We start from the raw sequence: 17,675 nt of genomic DNA, 5'->3' as shown, positions 1-17,675 counted from the left end.
TTAAACCAATCACAAGCTTCTAAACTATTTTTTTTGTGAACTGTCCCTGAGGAGGTAGAAAGGAGGAGCTGAAAAAAGTTATGGTAATAAAGAAAGCATCAAAATTCTAAATAACAGCTGCTTGTATCTGCCAAGGGGATAAGAGAGAAAATGGGAAGAAGCTATCAGCAACCACATCTAGACTAATCTATGCGGCAACTTATTAAAAAGTGGTGTTTTCTATTAAAACATAATAACTATCCAGGCTTCCACTGTAAGATAATGGTCACACCTTTTTTTTTTAATGAACTCCTGAACTCATCTGAATATTTTAAAATGTTTTAAATATGCATATTCTTGAGTAAAAAACATCAGCTTGTAAACACATAGTAAAACTCATTTATTAACATTTTGAGGCTGTGGAGAGGAGACGAAGAGAGTAAGAAAGTACAAACAGCAAAAATATAATAAATTGGCTAAGCTGGGTTCCAGCTTAGGGAATTCTTACTTAGAAAGAGTGTTTTCAGCCCCCACACAACCTCTGGGCTTTGACATCGTGGGGAGAGTGAGCAGTGAGCAAGGTATGGGGGAAATGATAGAAACACATCTGTTATGGACTAATTCCTGTGTTGCAGCCCTAGCCCTGATGGTATTCTGAGGTGGGACCTTTGGGAGGTAATTAGGTTTACATGAGGTTATGAGGGTGGGGCCCCCATGATGGGATTAGTGTCCTTCAAAGAGGAATAAGAGAGACCAGAGTTCGCTCGCTCTCTGCCATGTGAGGACACAACAGGGAGACAGCTGTCTGGAAGCCAGGAAGAGAGCTCTCACAAAACACCTTGATCCTGGATCTTCCCAGCCTCCAGGACAGTGAGAAAGAAATGTCTGTGGTTTAAGCCATCCTGTTTATGGTATTGTGTTATAGCAGCCCAAGCTGACTAGGAAAATGTCTGAGCAGAGTCAGGGTGGAGAGTGAACTAAGGAGGAGATGTTTACAGCCAACAACTTAGAGGTCTCCCAACAAGATAAATGGACATACTTTAATATCATTAATCATTAAACAGGAAACATAAACAATAAATTAAGTGGCCATTTTAAAAATGCCATTATTTCAGACAATTATCAGAACTGTCCATCTCCATCTGAGCTTCCCAGAGTATCTCTAGTGATACTGACCATCCATTAACAGTGGGTACAGACAGCCTCCTGGGGTGTGGTCAGGGTATTCTCCCCTGCTCTGGAAAACCTCTGTCAACAGGCTTCCTTGCCCTCTGGTTTCCAAATGTGTTTGACAAAGATGGTACCAATGAAAGGGAAGACAACAGCATGGAGGTCTTTACTACCTTGCCCCCCCACCCCCGTCAGGCCACAGACCTCTAATCACTGCATTCTTCCTTAAGACCACAGCTTCTGAGGGCTTCCCTGTCCTACAGGTTTGGTTTCTTAGGTTCCCATGACCATACCTTCCTGTGGCCTCTTCTAGGCGATAACAGTGCCCTCTTTTTCTAGTCTTAGGATACTCCATCACCATTTGTGGATTTCCCTTCATCCTGCCAAAACATCTGAAATAGCCCCTTCATTAGATTATTTTCAATTAAACCTTTGTCAGTATGCAACCTGTTTCCTGCCCAGACACCATCTGATCAGGTGCAAGGAAGACCTGGTTGGTCTTGCCTCCCCTAGGTGCAGGGTTTACTTACAGCCCTCTGACTAGTCACCAGCATCTCCTACAGGCCCTGAACTATCTGTACTCAGCAGAGAACCCCAAACAGAACAGAAAAGTAAACTGCTTCTGTTCCTCAACCAGAAGTCTCGGTCTAGTTCCACATCTGGTCACCTTTCTGAGCCCCTGATTTCTAGATTTTACTTGCCCATCTGGCCCTGAAGTGCTCACCTGTTCCTCCCCATCCCTGCTGGTTTCCTAGACTCTGGACTCTGTCTTCCCACCCGGTGCTACAGGGCTCCCTCCCTCTCTCCCTCCTACCCTGTTTCCTGGCCTTAGCCCATCATAACCGGGTACCACAGGATCTGCCCTGCCCTCATCAGCATGTCCTGTCCTGCTGCAGCCCGTGTCCTGCCTCACCTGTCCGCCAGGGTGAGGTTCATGAGAAAAGCATCGTCCCTGAAAAGTTAGTGACTTGCTCTGTTACTTTCTGATTTGAGAACTTATTTAACAAAGTCTAAAGGGTGAATAACTGATGGTTCTTAAAAATCAGTGTAACTATTGAAGAAAGAAGTGAAAATTAGGGAAATGTGCTCACTGGCTATAATTCAAGTTTTGGAAGAAAGGGGTAGAGGGACTAAATTTTGATGAAATGAGCTATGGAGGAAAGTAAACTTGGGCTTTACTACATCAACCTGCAAGACTCCTTGGGCTTACTAAACTGTATGCTCTATTTTTTAAAACAAATTTTTTAATGGTGAAAAGGACTAGCAAGAAATCCAAGAGCCGACAGTTGAATGAGCCTGTATGATGTCACATCAGCTCCCATTTTAAGCTCTTCCCTTGCCTTGCAATTTCCCATCCTGCAGGACACAGCTCCAACAGGGCAGAGGAATGGAAGGGACTGTGGTGGCAAAGCAAGACATTAGGACCTACAAATCCCAACAGATCCTCAGGGGAAGTCGAACCTCAAGAAACGACAGTGGCCTATGTGGTCCAGCCCTCTCCCCACTTACAGACTTTCCAGACAACCTTGGAGGCTCAGAGCCTGAATAGAAATGACAGGTGGCCCATGACAAAAGTAAACTAAGGTGAAGGCTGGGCTATGACTAGTACTCCAAATATCTGCAATGTGTTACAGTCCAATCTGCTGGAGATGGCCCCATCTAATTCATGTGGCCAACAGACAGTTTAATTCTCGTAAAAGCTGTGGTTCTCAGTAGAAAGGACGATATAGCTCAGTGTAGAGTGCATGCTTAGCATGCACAAGGTCATGGGTTCAATTCCCAGTACCTCCTCTTAAAAAACAAATAAACAAACCTAAATACCCTGCCAAGAATAAATTTTAAAAAAAAAGCGCAGTGGTTCTCAAAGTGTGGGCCCCAGATCAGCAAAACTAGTATCCCCCCCCTCAACAGAAGCCTGTTGGAAATCCAAACTCTCAGGCTCCACAGGCCCCACCCAAGACTACTAAATCAGAAACTCTGGGAGTAGGACCCAACAATCTGTAGTTTAACAAGCCTTCCAGGTGATTCCGATGTACACTGAAGTTTAAGAATACTGACTTAGAAAGAAAAAATGGTATTTTTTTTCAAAATAGCTCTACCCCTCCCCTAAATAAAATCTCATTAATTATTTACCATAAGGCCATAAAAATGTCTATTTATTTTCCCTTTGTATACAGTCAACTTGGGATTATCCTCACTGATTCAGAAAGCCATGGAACAGACGATACAGATGTAATTAATCACTGTCTTAGGCACACCTTTCTGCAATAGATTCTCTGTCCTCATGAGGCTTTGCTTACCAAACTTCATGGATATTCTCTGAATCCCTAGTATCTACAACAGAGTCTAGAACAAATACTGGCTGGATGAATAAATGAGCCCAATGAATGGAGGAGAAAGGGGGAACTGGCAAAGCACAAAATCATTTGGAAACTAACCACCTCCCCTGTCTGATCCGCAAAATAGTTAACCTACACAGAGATGGCTGCAAGTTGACTGAACTGTCAATAAAGACTCTTCTACAACTGGCTGTCTAGTTCAGAACACCTCCCCAGCCACCGCAGCTGGGATGAGAAAAGAAGGCCTGTCAGAATTCCTGGATCTTCCCAGAGAGAGGTTCAACCATCTCCTCTCAGGATTTCTGAACAAGAATTACAAAACTGGCACAATACCAGGAGTGAGCATTCTGCAGGATTCTCCTGTTGGAGAACTATTTTTAAAAAGGCAAACAAGAGGGAGACAAATTGCTAGTAAGTTGCATTTTTACAGCAATTGGAAGACAAATCTAACTTCTTACCAGAAATGGAAACCTGTATGATATCATTGTACTGCACATGAATTATTAATGTTTATCATTTTTTTGTAAATTAGGTATTCAGGAAGGTTCCTGTCGACATCACGTTTGACATCATAATGCTTCATCATTCTAAAAGCCTAATGAGATGAATTATTGCTAGAAAAGAGCAAAAGAGATCAAGCACACATTTCTGCTCTCGGGAATAACAGAGACCAAGGAGATAATGAAGATATGGTTTATAATTGATGTATAAAGAGGAAATTAAAAAAAAAAACCTATCACAACCCCACACCACTGTAAACAAGACCAAATGGCAAAGACTTTACTTTTCCACCTGACCATTTTGAAAAAGGGAGTGGGGTGGGGGAGGTGGAGAATGACTAGCAACTATCTCAAACTCTTAAGGTGGAAGAATTCTTACTGAAAAAAAAAAAAATGAAAGTTAATATTTTTATAAAATTATCTCATCCACAAGAGTATGAAACCTGAAAATTGAAAAAGATACTGTAACACTGAGTTGCAAGCCCTAAAAGGATACTATTAAATATATTAGAGCAATTCTGTGATAATAATTCTGGATGATTTGCATAAATAATAATGCTGGTCTCAAATTTAATTTCAAGTCTACAGTTTTGGAGTGCTACACATGCACATTAGTGTCAAGTGAACCCAACCAGGAGTTTTATTCCTAGCATTCCTAATGGGTTGGAATGAATTAGGCTCTTATTTGGAAATCCTGTTGATAAAGTGAAGTAAGTTAAATTCCTATCCAGGTCAAGCTTTTTTAACACGCCAGCCAAGTAGCAATGACGTTTATACAAGTTCAGACTAGCTGCTAATAATTGGGACTCATTTCCCTCCAGTTTTCACTCCATTTGGTCTCTAAGTAGCCTCCTGAGGGAAGTAGTAAAACATAGAGAAGGAGTTCATTCATTATTCCTTCTTTCTTTGAACAAACATGGAGTAGCTGGAGTTGCCAGGTACTAAATCGGGATTCGTGCTACTCTGAAAGGCAAAAATACACAATTTCTCTTAAGCAACCAAAATGAGTATCACAGAGTTCATAAGCTGTCACAATTCTGAACTACTGCTTCATGTCTTCAAATTTCCTTTTCAACCAGAAGGCAAAAGGATGGTCTTTAGCGATAGCATTCCAATTGAATTATTTCACTAAATATAACATTTTATTCCCCTGAAATTGCTCCTAATGGTAACTTTACATGAGCCAGTGTAGGGGGGAAAACTTGACAAAAGAAAAATAAAGTGTTCAGCACACGCCTTTATAACAAATATTCAACTGGTAGGTTGTACTGTCATGAATCCAGGTCTCTAGTTTTCAGATATTCTATTATTATACAGTTAACACTCAAAAGCTAGAAAAGAAGCATACACCTGGCACATAGTAGGTGCTCAATAAATGGTATTTTTCTTATAATGATGATTACATTATCGTATCATATGATTATTACCAGAGAAACTCCCTAACTGTAAATAAACATCAGTTAAGCTTCATATTACAAAGTCAGATGCTGTTAAACTAAGCTCACTAAAAGAATCTTTCGGTCTTCCAAACTGAGCACATGTCACCCTTCTCTTCACCCCTCCACTGAGAGCTGACTTTATCCAAGGAAGACCAGGAGCCTCCTCACACTAAGCCAATTGTTGAATAACTTTTCAAATATTAAACATAACAATTGTGCCTTTACCAAATAATCCAGGGAAGGGATCCTGGTATCTTACTGAGCATGTAAAAGCTGTGACTCTAACATTAACAGTCATAGAGATGTATTTCTTTTCCTCTGGACTGTGGGATGTGCTACTGTCTTTCTGTTTGCTATAAGGATAAAAGGCCCAGTGGCTAGATTTACACAAAGAAAAACCTCTTGAATTTAATAGTGTTTTGAGAATACACAGGAGAGCATCGTTAAAATAACCATTTTTCTTCTGGCATTAAGATACATGTAGTGACTGCTTTAATCACTTAATTTTTTTCTAGTTCTTCAAAATTCCACTCTCCTGAAAGATAAGATGTATGTGTAGAATGAATCTTCATCTTCAGACAGCTGCACTGCACTGGAAGCCACTTCCCTCACTATAGCTCAGCTGATCCTCCAAACTCACTGCCCGGTTCTCTCAATTCTGTCCAAGATGCAGCCAACCCAAAGAAGTAACAAACAACAGGTTCCACTCAGATCCTCAACCTCCGTTCCCTTCCTCCATCTCTTCCCCAAAACAGAAACTCTCTCATTTATTCACAAATCCTACACACGGTCCCTGTGGCTAAGACTCCTCGCAGCCTGGCTGGTTTCCCCAGGTAAAAATCTGAACACGAGGGCACTATAGTATCCCTGCACCGGGTATGCACCATTCACCTACCAGGCATGCAAATCCAGCCCGGAGCTCAGATTTCATTCAATGGGACTCGCCATTGAACGCTCTCCGTTATACGCACTCCTCCTCCTGAGTGCCCAGGCATTCCCCCACTCGATGAGAAACGGACCAGCCCACCTGCTTCCCTTCTCGACCCTGTCTCCCAGAACCAGCTCCCAGGACCCCTCCAGGGGTCTTTTCTGCTCGCATTTCCTGGGCCCTAGTCACCCTCCACAAATGAAAAGTAAACTCCTCTTTAGTGACAACCTCACCAAAACAACCGCATCACGGCCACTCAACTCCGCCGGAACCCCCTACCCGCGCGAGCCCCGCCGGACGGGGCGGGCGGCCCCCCACCAGCCAGCGTCGGCGCCCGGCGTTTACCTTGACGCTGGTGTAGCTGGTCTGGGTCTCGGCCTCCGCGCTGCTGCAGCAGTGGCGCCTCCGGCCCCTGCAGGTGGTCGCGGCGAGGGCTGCGGAGCCCGCGCTGCTGCCGCTGCCCAGCTCGGCGCGGGCCCTGCGGACGCGGGTGGCGCCGCGGGGCCTGGAAGCGCGGCTCGGTGGGATGGCGTCGGCGGCGTCGGTCTGGACGAAGAGGCCGTGCAGGGGGGCCGCGAGGCCCTGCGACACGCCGGTGGTCTGGCGGGGCGAGTTGGACTCGTCCGAGTCCCGGCAGTAGATCACGCCGCTCTGCGAGACGTGGATGCTGGGGGCGCAGCCCATCCCTCGGCCGGGCTCCCCAGCGCGCCCGCCCGCGCCCCGGGCCGCCCGGCCCCAGCGCCGCCGCGCCACCTGCAGTGAGGGGGCGGGCGCCTCGGCGGCGGAGGCGGCGGGACCTGGACCGCGCGCCCCTCGGCCTGTCTGGCCGCCTCTCCGTCGGGCTCGCCGCGGCGCCCCCCGCCGAGCCTCCCGGGGCTGCGCGCGTCACCCCAACTTTCCCTTCTGGGCCATCTTCCTTCCCGAGCAGGGGAGCGCGCACACACAGCGCCCCGCGCGCACCGGCGGCCGCCACCCTCCCCGCCGCGGCGCCCCAAACGCGCTCCCCGTGCCTCCGCCCTCCCCTCCGCCCTCGGCTCCGCTCGGCCAGCGCCGCCGCCCAGCTCGACCTCGTCGGGCTCCCGCGGCCCCCAGGCCAGAGCGCCGCCCGCCTGCACCTCTTTCCCTACTTTCAGTCCGCGCGCGTCCCCCTCCCTCGCTCCCACCCGCCTTCCTCCGCGGCGCCCCCGCCCCGCGGCCGCCGCCTCCCGGGCCCCGATGCGCCCCTCGGCCCCGCCCGCCACTCCCCGCGCTCTCCCGGGCTGGACAGAGCGTGTCCGCCGCGGGCGCGGCAGCGGGCACTGCGCCTCGGCGCTCTCCCCTCCTCCGCTGTCCAGAGGCCTCGTCCCTCTGCACCCGTCCCGGGCCGCTCTCCGCTGCCCTAGTCCCTCTTCCCTTCGTGGCACACACCGCAAGCTGTAGCCTGAGGTGCACTGCAATGAGCCTCTGGCCTTTCACGAACACGCTGTAACATCCCTGTGCCAAACACCAGAACGTCCTGTAGGGACCCTCCAGCCCCAGCCCACCCGTCTGACTTGCTCGCCGCCCAGTACAGAGCATTAAGGAGAGACTTCGTGCCTCTGTCGTCCCCTCCTTCCCCCCACACTCTGAATGCTGAGCTGGATGGCGACCCAGTCTTCAGAAGTCCAGTCCACGTCTACTCATCCTCTGGAGGTCATGCCAAGGGAGGGGAGGCCCTGCAGAGGACGAAGCACTTAAACACACAAATTCCCCAAGAGCCAAAGAAAGAACAAAAAGATGCCGTCCGCGTGGTTCTTGGCTTTCTCCTCCAGAGTTTTCACCTCTTCCTTGGGTGTCACTAAAATTTCCTCCTGGCTTCTACTCCATCCAGCCTCCCACTGTCAACTGCTCTTCCTCATAACTCCAGGCTGGACAGTCAAAACTGCCTCCGCTCACTGCCCCGTTTAAGGCACGCATAGCTTCACGCAAGGAGAGTACGTATACCTTCAGAAGAAGGCTACTTACCATCCTCCTCATGTGAAATCTGAGTTAGAGCCCGAGGCACCGCTGCCCATGTGTTCATTGGTTCTTTGAGTGATTCCTGCCTGCTGCTACAGTGTCACAGAGGAGAAATGGGATGGCCCAAGGAAAGACTCATCACAGTTGCTTATAAGATCAAAGGCACGAATACAGAGTCCTAGTGCAAAGCACAAAGAACTATCCAATTTGAAATAACTTCTTTGGTTCTTCCTGTCCTTTCTTGCCGCATAATATCAAGTTTGGGAGTAACTGGATGAAGACTCCAAAGGGCAGCTTCTAACCTTCTTAGAGAAACAAGGTGTCACCCCAAATCCCAAATTCAGGTACACGGAGGAGAGAGAACTAACCTAATCTAAGTAACCTACGTCTTCTGTTTCTCTTCTCAGTTTGTGTACAACTTTCCACCTTTTGGTCTCTTTAAAAAAATGATGATGTGATGAAGTTTCTCTCTAGTTAATGCAGAAAACGTGCATGCTATCTGTTCTAACAGACAGGCAAATGGCTCATAGAATTTCCATGCACGTTGGGCTCCCCAAGAGGCAGATTCTGAGATGGTGTTTAGCAAGCAGAAGGTTTATTAGCACACATTCTTAGAATCAATATCTGGAAGGAAAAGAGAGGGAGGAAAGCAGGGAGAGAGGGCGGAGATTGAGAAGAAGGAGAAACTGAGTGAGGATCCAGTCTCCCTCAAAGCCTCAGGGACCCCTGCAGGGAAAATTCTGGAGCTGGATGATGCTTCAGAATTGTGCTGAATTGGGTCTAGGAGGCCTTTATACCCTCACATGAGTCAGCAGTTACTTGCAGGCCAGGTAACCCTTTTCAGCTGAGGCAGTCCCCTTATGAGACTGACAGCTGTGCTGAGGACGTTCTGCTGAAACCACTCGCTCAGCTGGAGGAGTAAGTCCTTGACCAGCATCATAGCTTTGACCACAATTCCCTTCCAGGTTGCCGGGTCCATGCTTCCTTCTCCCTATCCATGCTGACAAGAATATCACATTCAACGGTCAAGACTGAGCTTTAGGGACAGTCATTCATTTGAAATAGGCCTAAGCCTGACGGCTGCCATCTTCTCTCCTTCCAAGGGACCATTCAGAATCCGGACAAACATCATCAGAGTCAAATTCCAAAAGGACTAGTCTCCCTCCCATTCCCTGATGCCATGTTAAGTGAGGAGTCAACCATCCCTCAAGCTGCTCTATGCTTCCCTGACAGACTCCATTTCAGTCATTATCCTCCATGCAGCTACCCATCAAGGGCAGCCTTTCTTGACACTTAGAGCCAGGCTAATTCTCATGCCCCATGTCGACTTTCTCAGTTTTCTCTAGGAATGTGGTTACTATGATGAAACCTCCCAGAGAAAAGGGCCAGTCACTCACTGAGGCTTTGCAGGTAGGAAGACTATGATAAATCAAAAATTACAACCAATCTTCTGGTGGAGAACATTAGGGGCTGAGTCATGAAGGGACAAGTCATGCAGAAGCAAATTTAGGTTGAACTTTCTAAAAAAAAAAAAAAAAAGCCTTAAGAGGGTAAATAACCTCCAGGTGGCTACTGAACAGGACTGAGCGGCTTTAGTAATTTAATTTAATAGTTAATTGACCATTTCATATGGGCAACAGTGTCTTTCACTGAATGCGACTCTTCCGTAGGAAATGAAGAGGGAATGGGGGGCAATGCACCAGGTATAAATTTTTCCTCCCGAGCTGCCAATAGTTTCAGTACCTTCCTCAGACACAGCTTCCCCTGCCAATTCTGGCTCAGTGGAAAGAAAAAAATAACATATCCTCAAAATCTCCACCAAGTGTTCTCAGTGGGAATGTGTAACCTGCCCCCCCCCCCACTTCTGGGACAGATCGGGCCCCTGAAACGTGCAGAAGCGTGCAGGTGGAAGAGAAACAGTTGAACTGAAATTGTTCCCTGACTTAAGCTCCGAGGCCCGAGTTCTTGCTCACGTAAGTGATTTCTGGACCAATTCCCATGTCACAATTTCAGTGCATCCAGGATAACAGCAAAGTCTACGAGCTCAGACGTTGCAGATAAAACGTAGGCTCCAGTTACAGAATGAAGCCAGAAAAGCCAACATTACCAAAAAAAATTGAATTAAGTGAAAAATATTTAGCTACAGCCAATGTCCAAGAAACAAATCAAAAAGCAAACTAAATCAGAAATGTCTTCTAAACCTCAGAAATGTCCAAGGTCAGCTGAACGGCTTGTGTGTTTTATACTGATGTCAAGTAAGAGCTTTATTTCAGAATTATGACCCAGAAGCACTGCAAGACCCTGAACAATTAAGGTCCTTTCCCACTCTAAATTGGTATAACTCGTTCAGAATTCCTCTAAAGAAGAAGAAAATGTGATGAATACATTTTGAGTGATTCTTAACCATAAAGGTTAGAACAATAGCAGCTTTCTGATTAATCTTTAGACAATCAAACATTTAATCAACCAATCAACCTTACAGAGCCCTGAATTCAAATTATATTCCTAATGGTGGAGCTTATTGGAAATCTAACCACCTGACAAGTGAAACGATACAGTTTATTAGGTAGCCTGGCACAGCAGAGGGTTCACTGAACTGAGAGTGAGAGGGCGCATCTGAAACTAGTGCTGCCTTTTATAGCTGTGTACCCTCGGGCAAGTCACTTAACCTCTGGGCCTCAATTTCCTACCTCATCTCCAAAGTCTCTAAATCACCAGCATTCGGGGATGCTGTGAAATTTTTACTTTCTTTTATTAAATTATTTCAAATTTAGAATCGTGGCATTTTTGAACTGAAAAAGAAGTCCTCCACTTAAATGCACGTTAGAATCACCCTGAGGAATTGGTCAGGAACACAACAGCTCCCTGATCATCCCATCCCAGAGACTTGGATGCAGGGGTCAAGGACAGGTCCAACATCTACCCTTTCAAAGAAGGTGAGTCCAGTGTAGTCTTTCCACAGCCTCTTTTGGGGACTAGCATAGAAGCCGAAATCCGTATAAGAACCTACAAGATCCTACCTGCTGTGGCCCCTGCCTAGCCTTTCTGAGCCCTCTTCCCTCTCACCCTCATTCTCTCTGCTCCAGTCACACTGACTTCCTTGCTGTTTCTCCAGGAGACTAACAGTGTTAGCCAGGTGCCCTTCCCTCTGCCCGTTATGCCGTTCATCAAAAAGGACATGGTTACACAGACGTAGAAAACAAACTGTGGTTACTAAATGGGAAACGGTGGGGGAGGAATACATTAGGAGTTTGGGATTAACATACACACACTACTATGTATAAAATAGACAAACAACAAGGACCTACTATATAGCACAGAGAACAACATTCAGTATCTTCTAATTACCTATAATGAAAAAGAATAGATATGTATGTACAACTAAGTCACTATTTATATGCCAGAAACTAACAGAACATTGTAAATCAACTACTTCAATTAATTAACAAATTAATTTTTAAAAGAATGTGGCTAACTTCCTCACTTCCCTTAAGTCTCTGCTCGAACGCTGCCTTCTCGACAACTCTTGTTTAAAATCACAACCCATATCCCTCCACTGTCCCCTACCATTCCTGATTCCTCTCCATCTGCTGTTTTTCTTATTCCATTTCTTTTCTTATCACTTTCCAACTTAATATATAATTAGCTCATCTATTATCATGTTTTTTGTCTATCTTCCCCCACTAGAATATAGGCACTATTAGGGCAGGGGTTTTTTTGTTTCTTATTCACTGATGGATCCCAAATCCCTAGAACAGTGCCTGGCATAGAGTAGATGCTGAAATATTTGTTGAATTAATGAATGATTTTTTCTCATTTCTTCCTTTTCTTCCTTTCTCTTCTTTTAACTGTTATAACTCAAATTTAAGGGGTTTGAGGCTTTTTTCTTTATTAAGCAGAGTTTTAGTTTCTATGTTTTCAGTTTTTAAAGTCAGTGAATGCCATGACCTGATAATCTTCCTTTTGATAATATACATTAGAAAAAGCCAAAAGAATGAAACAATAATTTATACAAAGATGTTTGTAGCAGTGCTATTTACGATGATGAAAACAGAGATAATCCAAACAGCAAACACTCACGGAATAGCTCAACAAACTACACTATTGGTAAGAATACCACTATTTAAATGTGTAGAGATTAAATCTACATAGCTCATCTAGATTAATTGCAACTATGGAAAATGCATGTCTATCTGTTAAGGTTCATAAGTGAATGTAAAGTGATATAGATAAGAAACTGGAGCACAACAGATTTCTTTTTATGAAAATAATATTTTAGTCAATACAAAAACAATGTAGATGAATGAGCATAATGTTTCTTAATTTCCCCTCAAAAGTATTTTAGCTAAGTATATTTTCTTTTATGGACTTCCAATGATTTTTTTGTCTTTCAGACAGAAGGTAAAGGATGGAAAAAAATTAAAGAAGGGAGAGAGTCAGAAATTAATTTCTCTGTTTTTGTTACAAATTTCTCTGTAATGTACAAAGGAAATACTTACAAAACCAGATGCACAGAGACATAAAGGAACAGAGACTAAAAGAAAGTGAGAGACAAAGAAAGACATAAGGAATTGCTTTCATAGTGAAACACTCCTACCAGGTGGCTTTACAGATACAGCTCTTTTAATGGTGTAAAAACAAATTGTATGTTTAACTGTAAGTGTATCACATCTTGGACCTTTTGCCACAGACCAAATGAAATTTAGGAGGTGATCTGGCCCATAGAATAGTTTCCACATGCCAGGTGTAGAATACGCAAAAAGAGATGAGGTAGGAAGGGATTCAGCCCACCTGTGACCACCTTCGGTTAACATCGTCAAACATGGAATCCACTGAGCACTGGGCCCTGAATCTAGGTAATCAAAAGTGATCTGACCTTCCTACTAACAAGAACACCACAGGGAAGGTCTGGATCAGCTCTGGACAGGAGACTTCAGAATCCTCTTGCTACCCGTCCTCAGAATTCTCCTGATTTAAATAGTCAGGCTGTGAGAGATTTCCAAAAATCTTACAAACACATTTCACAATAGTATCAGGCATAAAAGGATATACAAATGAAACACAAGGCTCAGTCCTACTCCAAAGGAGCTTCCAGAGCAATCAGGGAGAGAGGACGTACACACAAGACATGTCAGAGCATTATACATGAGTTGACACTCTAGGCATGAGAGAAAAATGAGTGGTACTGGCAGTTCTTTTTCGTAGTTATGACAATTGGGGAAGACTTGCTGGAGAAGGGAACATGACAGCTGGACCTAAACCAGAAAGGCTTTCCAAGTGAAGGGAACAGCATGAGCAAAGAGACAGAGGCAGAATTCACCTTGGTGGATCCAGAAGACAGTGAGAAAGGAGATATGTAGACAGCGTCTCCTGAGGTGAGGATGGTAAAACTGGAAGAAAGAAGACAGAAAATGGAAGACCCTGAAACTTCTCCTACATATAGTGGAAGTCACCGTAGTTTCCACCACCCTTAAGGAAACTCCTCATATGAAAAATCTAGATTTAGAAAACGCATCTACTGTCTTGCAAAATAAACTTGTGTTTGCCAAATAATTAAACATTAGCTTTTTTAAAAAAAATAGTAGACTGCATGGCTTTCTGAATACTCTTCTATAGGATTTTGAGTTTTTTGGGTATTCTAAGTCAGAGTACAGTTATTTGTTCACTCTGATTTGACTTAAGATATACAATATATAAAGCAAAGCACATTTGTTTCTAAATTAGTGTGACATTTCCTCAACACCTCATGGGTAATAGAAAAGGTTCAGTTTCCTAAGCAGACCCTCCTTACTTGTACACACACTTTGCTAGGCTCCAAAAGAGTCCATTACAGTAGATGATGCTAAAGTCATTCATTCATTCGTTCATTCATTCAAATATTTACTGAGGGGCTACCATGTATCAGACACTAACTAGGCACTGGGAAACAAGAAAGAAACAGTCTCTTCTATAGAGTTTAGAATACTATGGGGGGATGAGAAGGGTAAACAAACAATAAAATTCTCTGGTAGTGGTGAAGCTTGTATAGGGATTTAAAATACGCTGATGTGATAGAGACACGGAGGCTGTGGATGTTTTCTCAGAGGTGATGGCATGTAAATGAAGATTCTCAAAAAAACCTTATCAAAGGAATGTCATTCTTTTCATCTATCCATCCACCCATCCACACAGTGAGAACACTGAGCACCTCACCAGTGCCAGGCACTGTGAGGGACACAAAAAAGGAACACCTCAGTACCCACTCTCAGACAGCTCCATCAGGAACACACACACACACACACACACACACACACACACACACACACACACACACAGAGGGGGAGAGAGAGAGAGAGAGAGGGAGAGAGAGGGAGTTAACACTTGCTTTGAGAAAATAATCCCAGCCCAGAGGGAAAGACTGCTGTGGGTGGAAGTGATGCAGAAGATGTCACTGAGGAGAGAGAGTGTGGTGCTTAGAAGAAAGGGCGGTATTTGAATAAGTGGAAAAGAGGACATTCCAGAGAGAATATGTGAGCAGAGGCCTGGGGGTGGGAATACACACCGCATGCCTGAAGAACAGTGAAGTAGGATATTCAAGAGGTGTGTGGCATCGGGGACGAGGACAGCGTGATTTTGGCTGACAAAGGAGGCTTGCACCCACCAGGGAACCGAATGACAGACCAAGGAGTTTGGTAAAATTCTAGTCATTGGGGATCACCGAGGTTTCTCAGTAAGACTGTACCTTAAAAGTGCTGTTTTACTGCAATGAATCTGACTACATACTCAAGAAGGACTGGTATGGACTGAATTATGTCCCCACACAAATCTGTATGTTGAAGCCCTAATCCCCATGGTGACTGTATTTGGAGACAGGTCCTCTAGGGAGGTAGTTAAGGTTAAATGAGGTCATGAGGATGAGGCCTTAATCCAGTAGGGCTGGTATCCTTATAAGAAAAGGAAGAGACAGCAGAGACACTCTCTCTCTCTCTCTCTCTCTCTCTCTCTCTCTAAGAAAATAGTCTATTTGCCAAGACTTCCTTGGGCTTCCCTGCAGTCTGGTCTACACAGGGATATGAGTCTCGTGCTTCACGTCCAGATTGCTAAATTCAGTCTTCTGATACTTCTGCTTTGCGAACAGCTTTTGAGCCCTGGGATTTCACCTCTTAACTAGCTAAAGTTCCCTCAAGGCTGCAGCTCAGCCCGAGGGCCCTGTGTTAGCAACTTCTGTAGTTGTGATGTCTTAATCTTCTCCCTTTGGCTGCTGGGGCTGTGAAAGGAGGTGTTCTCAAAGGCTTTTGGCAGAAAGTCTCTTCCTTCTTAGAGTCTGACATTTGCTCAGCAGAGTGGCATCTCCCGTGTTACACCATTAAACATCTCCAAGGCAACAGCAGCTGGGGGCATGACTGATTACTTCTTCATACCTCGTATGATGTGGCTTATAATAAATTAAGTCAGATATAGGAGCCTTTCCGGGGCTCTCCACACCAGCAGCTGTCAAACTTTAGCATACAACAGAATTGCCAAAAACCCGGAATGCAGGGTCTGAAAACTCTCATTCGTAACTGATTCCCAAACGATGCTGTTGCTACTGATGCCAGGTCACACTTTGAAAACCACTGGTCTACATAAAGTCAGGCATTACAAAATAGTAACAGCAAACAACAAACAAAACAAAAATAGCAACACAACAAAAAACACCCTTCCCTGTGTTATTTTCTGAAGCATAATACAACTTGTGCACGAACCTGAATGCACAGTTTCATTGCACAAAGCAATGCCGCAAAGCACTATCATCTGGCAAAGTGTAAGAATTGTCAAGTTGGGGGTTTCAGGGATGCCTCTCCAAGCCAGGGACTTCTAAGGACAGGTTTTCAAGATCTTCACCCTTTCTGAGACATGGGAACGTGGCATGGCAGGGCAGTGGAAGCGGCGGAAGTGGGGGAACTTATAGAAGTAAACTGCATATTTAAATGCACACCAGAAGAACTATATAAATGCCCAGAAGAGCACTTGATTTTCTTTTTTTTAATATAGTGTTCAAGCCTAGGAAGACAAAAGTCCACTAACTTTTAGGAATCATAAATAAAGTTCTAGGAAGCAGTATCTTAGGGAATGGGAGGAGAAAGAAAGTGTGAACTCCATCCAGTGCAAGTACAACAAAGCAAATAAAATTATTTTCATAACACTGGCTGAATAACAATATAATAACAATGGCTACCATTTAGGAAGTGGCCTACTATGTAAGTGCTGTACTTTACATGCTTTGTCTCTGTGTACAAGTCCTGTATGTAGTATGTATCTCTATATGCTTCTCTTCTCCTATATTGGGTATGAAATCTTTCAACATCTTTCTGTTCACCATTAACCTGAACTTCCACCTAGCATTGCTAAGAAATTACTTGATTTCTCCTAAGCATGGAATCATCAAACTTTTATATGTTATAAAAATCTTACATAGCCTTTTAAAATATATATATACTTAAATATATATAGATATATGGTTTAAGCTATACATACTGCATTTCTCACCGAGATCTAACAGATAAGATTCAGGAGTTTTTTATGGCTGAATAGCATTCCAGTGTATAAATATACCACATCTTCTTTATCCAATCATCTGTTGATGGACATTTAGCCTGTTTCCATGTCTTGGCTATTGTAAATAGTGCGGCTATGAACATTGGGGTGCAGGTGTCATTTTGGAGTAGGGTTCCTTCTGGATATATGCCCAGGAGTGGGATTCCTGGGTCATATGATAAGTCTATTCCTAGTCTTTTGAGGAATCTCCATACTGTTTTACACAGTGGCTGCACCACACTACATTCCCACCAGCAGTGTAGAATGTCATTCTAAGTGAAGTAAACCAGAAAGAGAAAGAAAAATACCATATGAGATCGCTCATATGTGGAATCTAAAATAAAAAAAATACAAACAAACAAACAAAACATAAATACAAAATAGAAACAGACTCATAGACATAGAATACAAACTTGTGGTTGCCAAGGGGGCGGGGGGTGGGAAGGGATAGACAGGGATTTCAAAATGTAGAACAGATAAACAAGATTATACTGTATAGCACAGGGAAATATATACAAGATCTTATGGTAGCTCACAGAGAAAAAATGTGACAGTGAATATATATATGTTCATGTATAACTGAAAAATTGTGCTCTACACTGGAATTTGACACAACATTGTATAATTATTATAAAATAAAAAATGTTAAAAAAATAAAAATAAAAGATAAGATTCAGATCCTTCTTAATGGGGGATCTTTTGAAATTTCCAACATAAAAATCAACTTAAAAGAAAAAAAAAGCCCTAGACTTTAAAAATGAAAATGACACATTAGGAGAACTGTAGT

The 17,675-nt window shown here is 44.0% G+C and overlaps 1 protein-coding gene across 11 annotated transcripts in view; it reads right to left on the bottom strand.

The window, feature by feature from the left end:
• PDE8B (phosphodiesterase 8B) overlaps window positions 1–17,675 on the bottom strand; it is a 287,039-nt gene that overhangs the window by 184,934 nt on the left and 84,430 nt on the right. For 3 of the 11 annotated variants that reach the window (XR_004317839.1, XM_032474645.1, XM_032474639.1), the window contains exon 1: window positions 6,701–7,039. The exons of 6 other annotated variants lie outside the window; for them this stretch is intronic. Coding sequence is in view for 3 of the 5 variants with exons in the window: in XM_032474645.1 (XP_032330536.1) it covers window positions 6,701–7,039 (339 nt within the window). In the remaining 2 variants the exon portion in view is untranslated. Of the gene's footprint in view, window positions 1–6,700; window positions 7,462–17,675 lie in introns of those variants that run through there. 2 more of the 11 variants (XR_004317842.1, XM_032474629.1) reach the window with 2 other exon arrangements.

This window comes from Camelus ferus, chromosome 3, assembly GCF_009834535.1.
Source record: "Camelus ferus isolate YT-003-E chromosome 3, BCGSAC_Cfer_1.0, whole genome shotgun sequence".
Classification (NCBI taxonomy): Eukaryota; Metazoa; Chordata; class Mammalia; order Artiodactyla; family Camelidae; genus Camelus; species Camelus ferus.
This window is presented reverse-complemented; position numbering and strand designations above follow the sequence as displayed.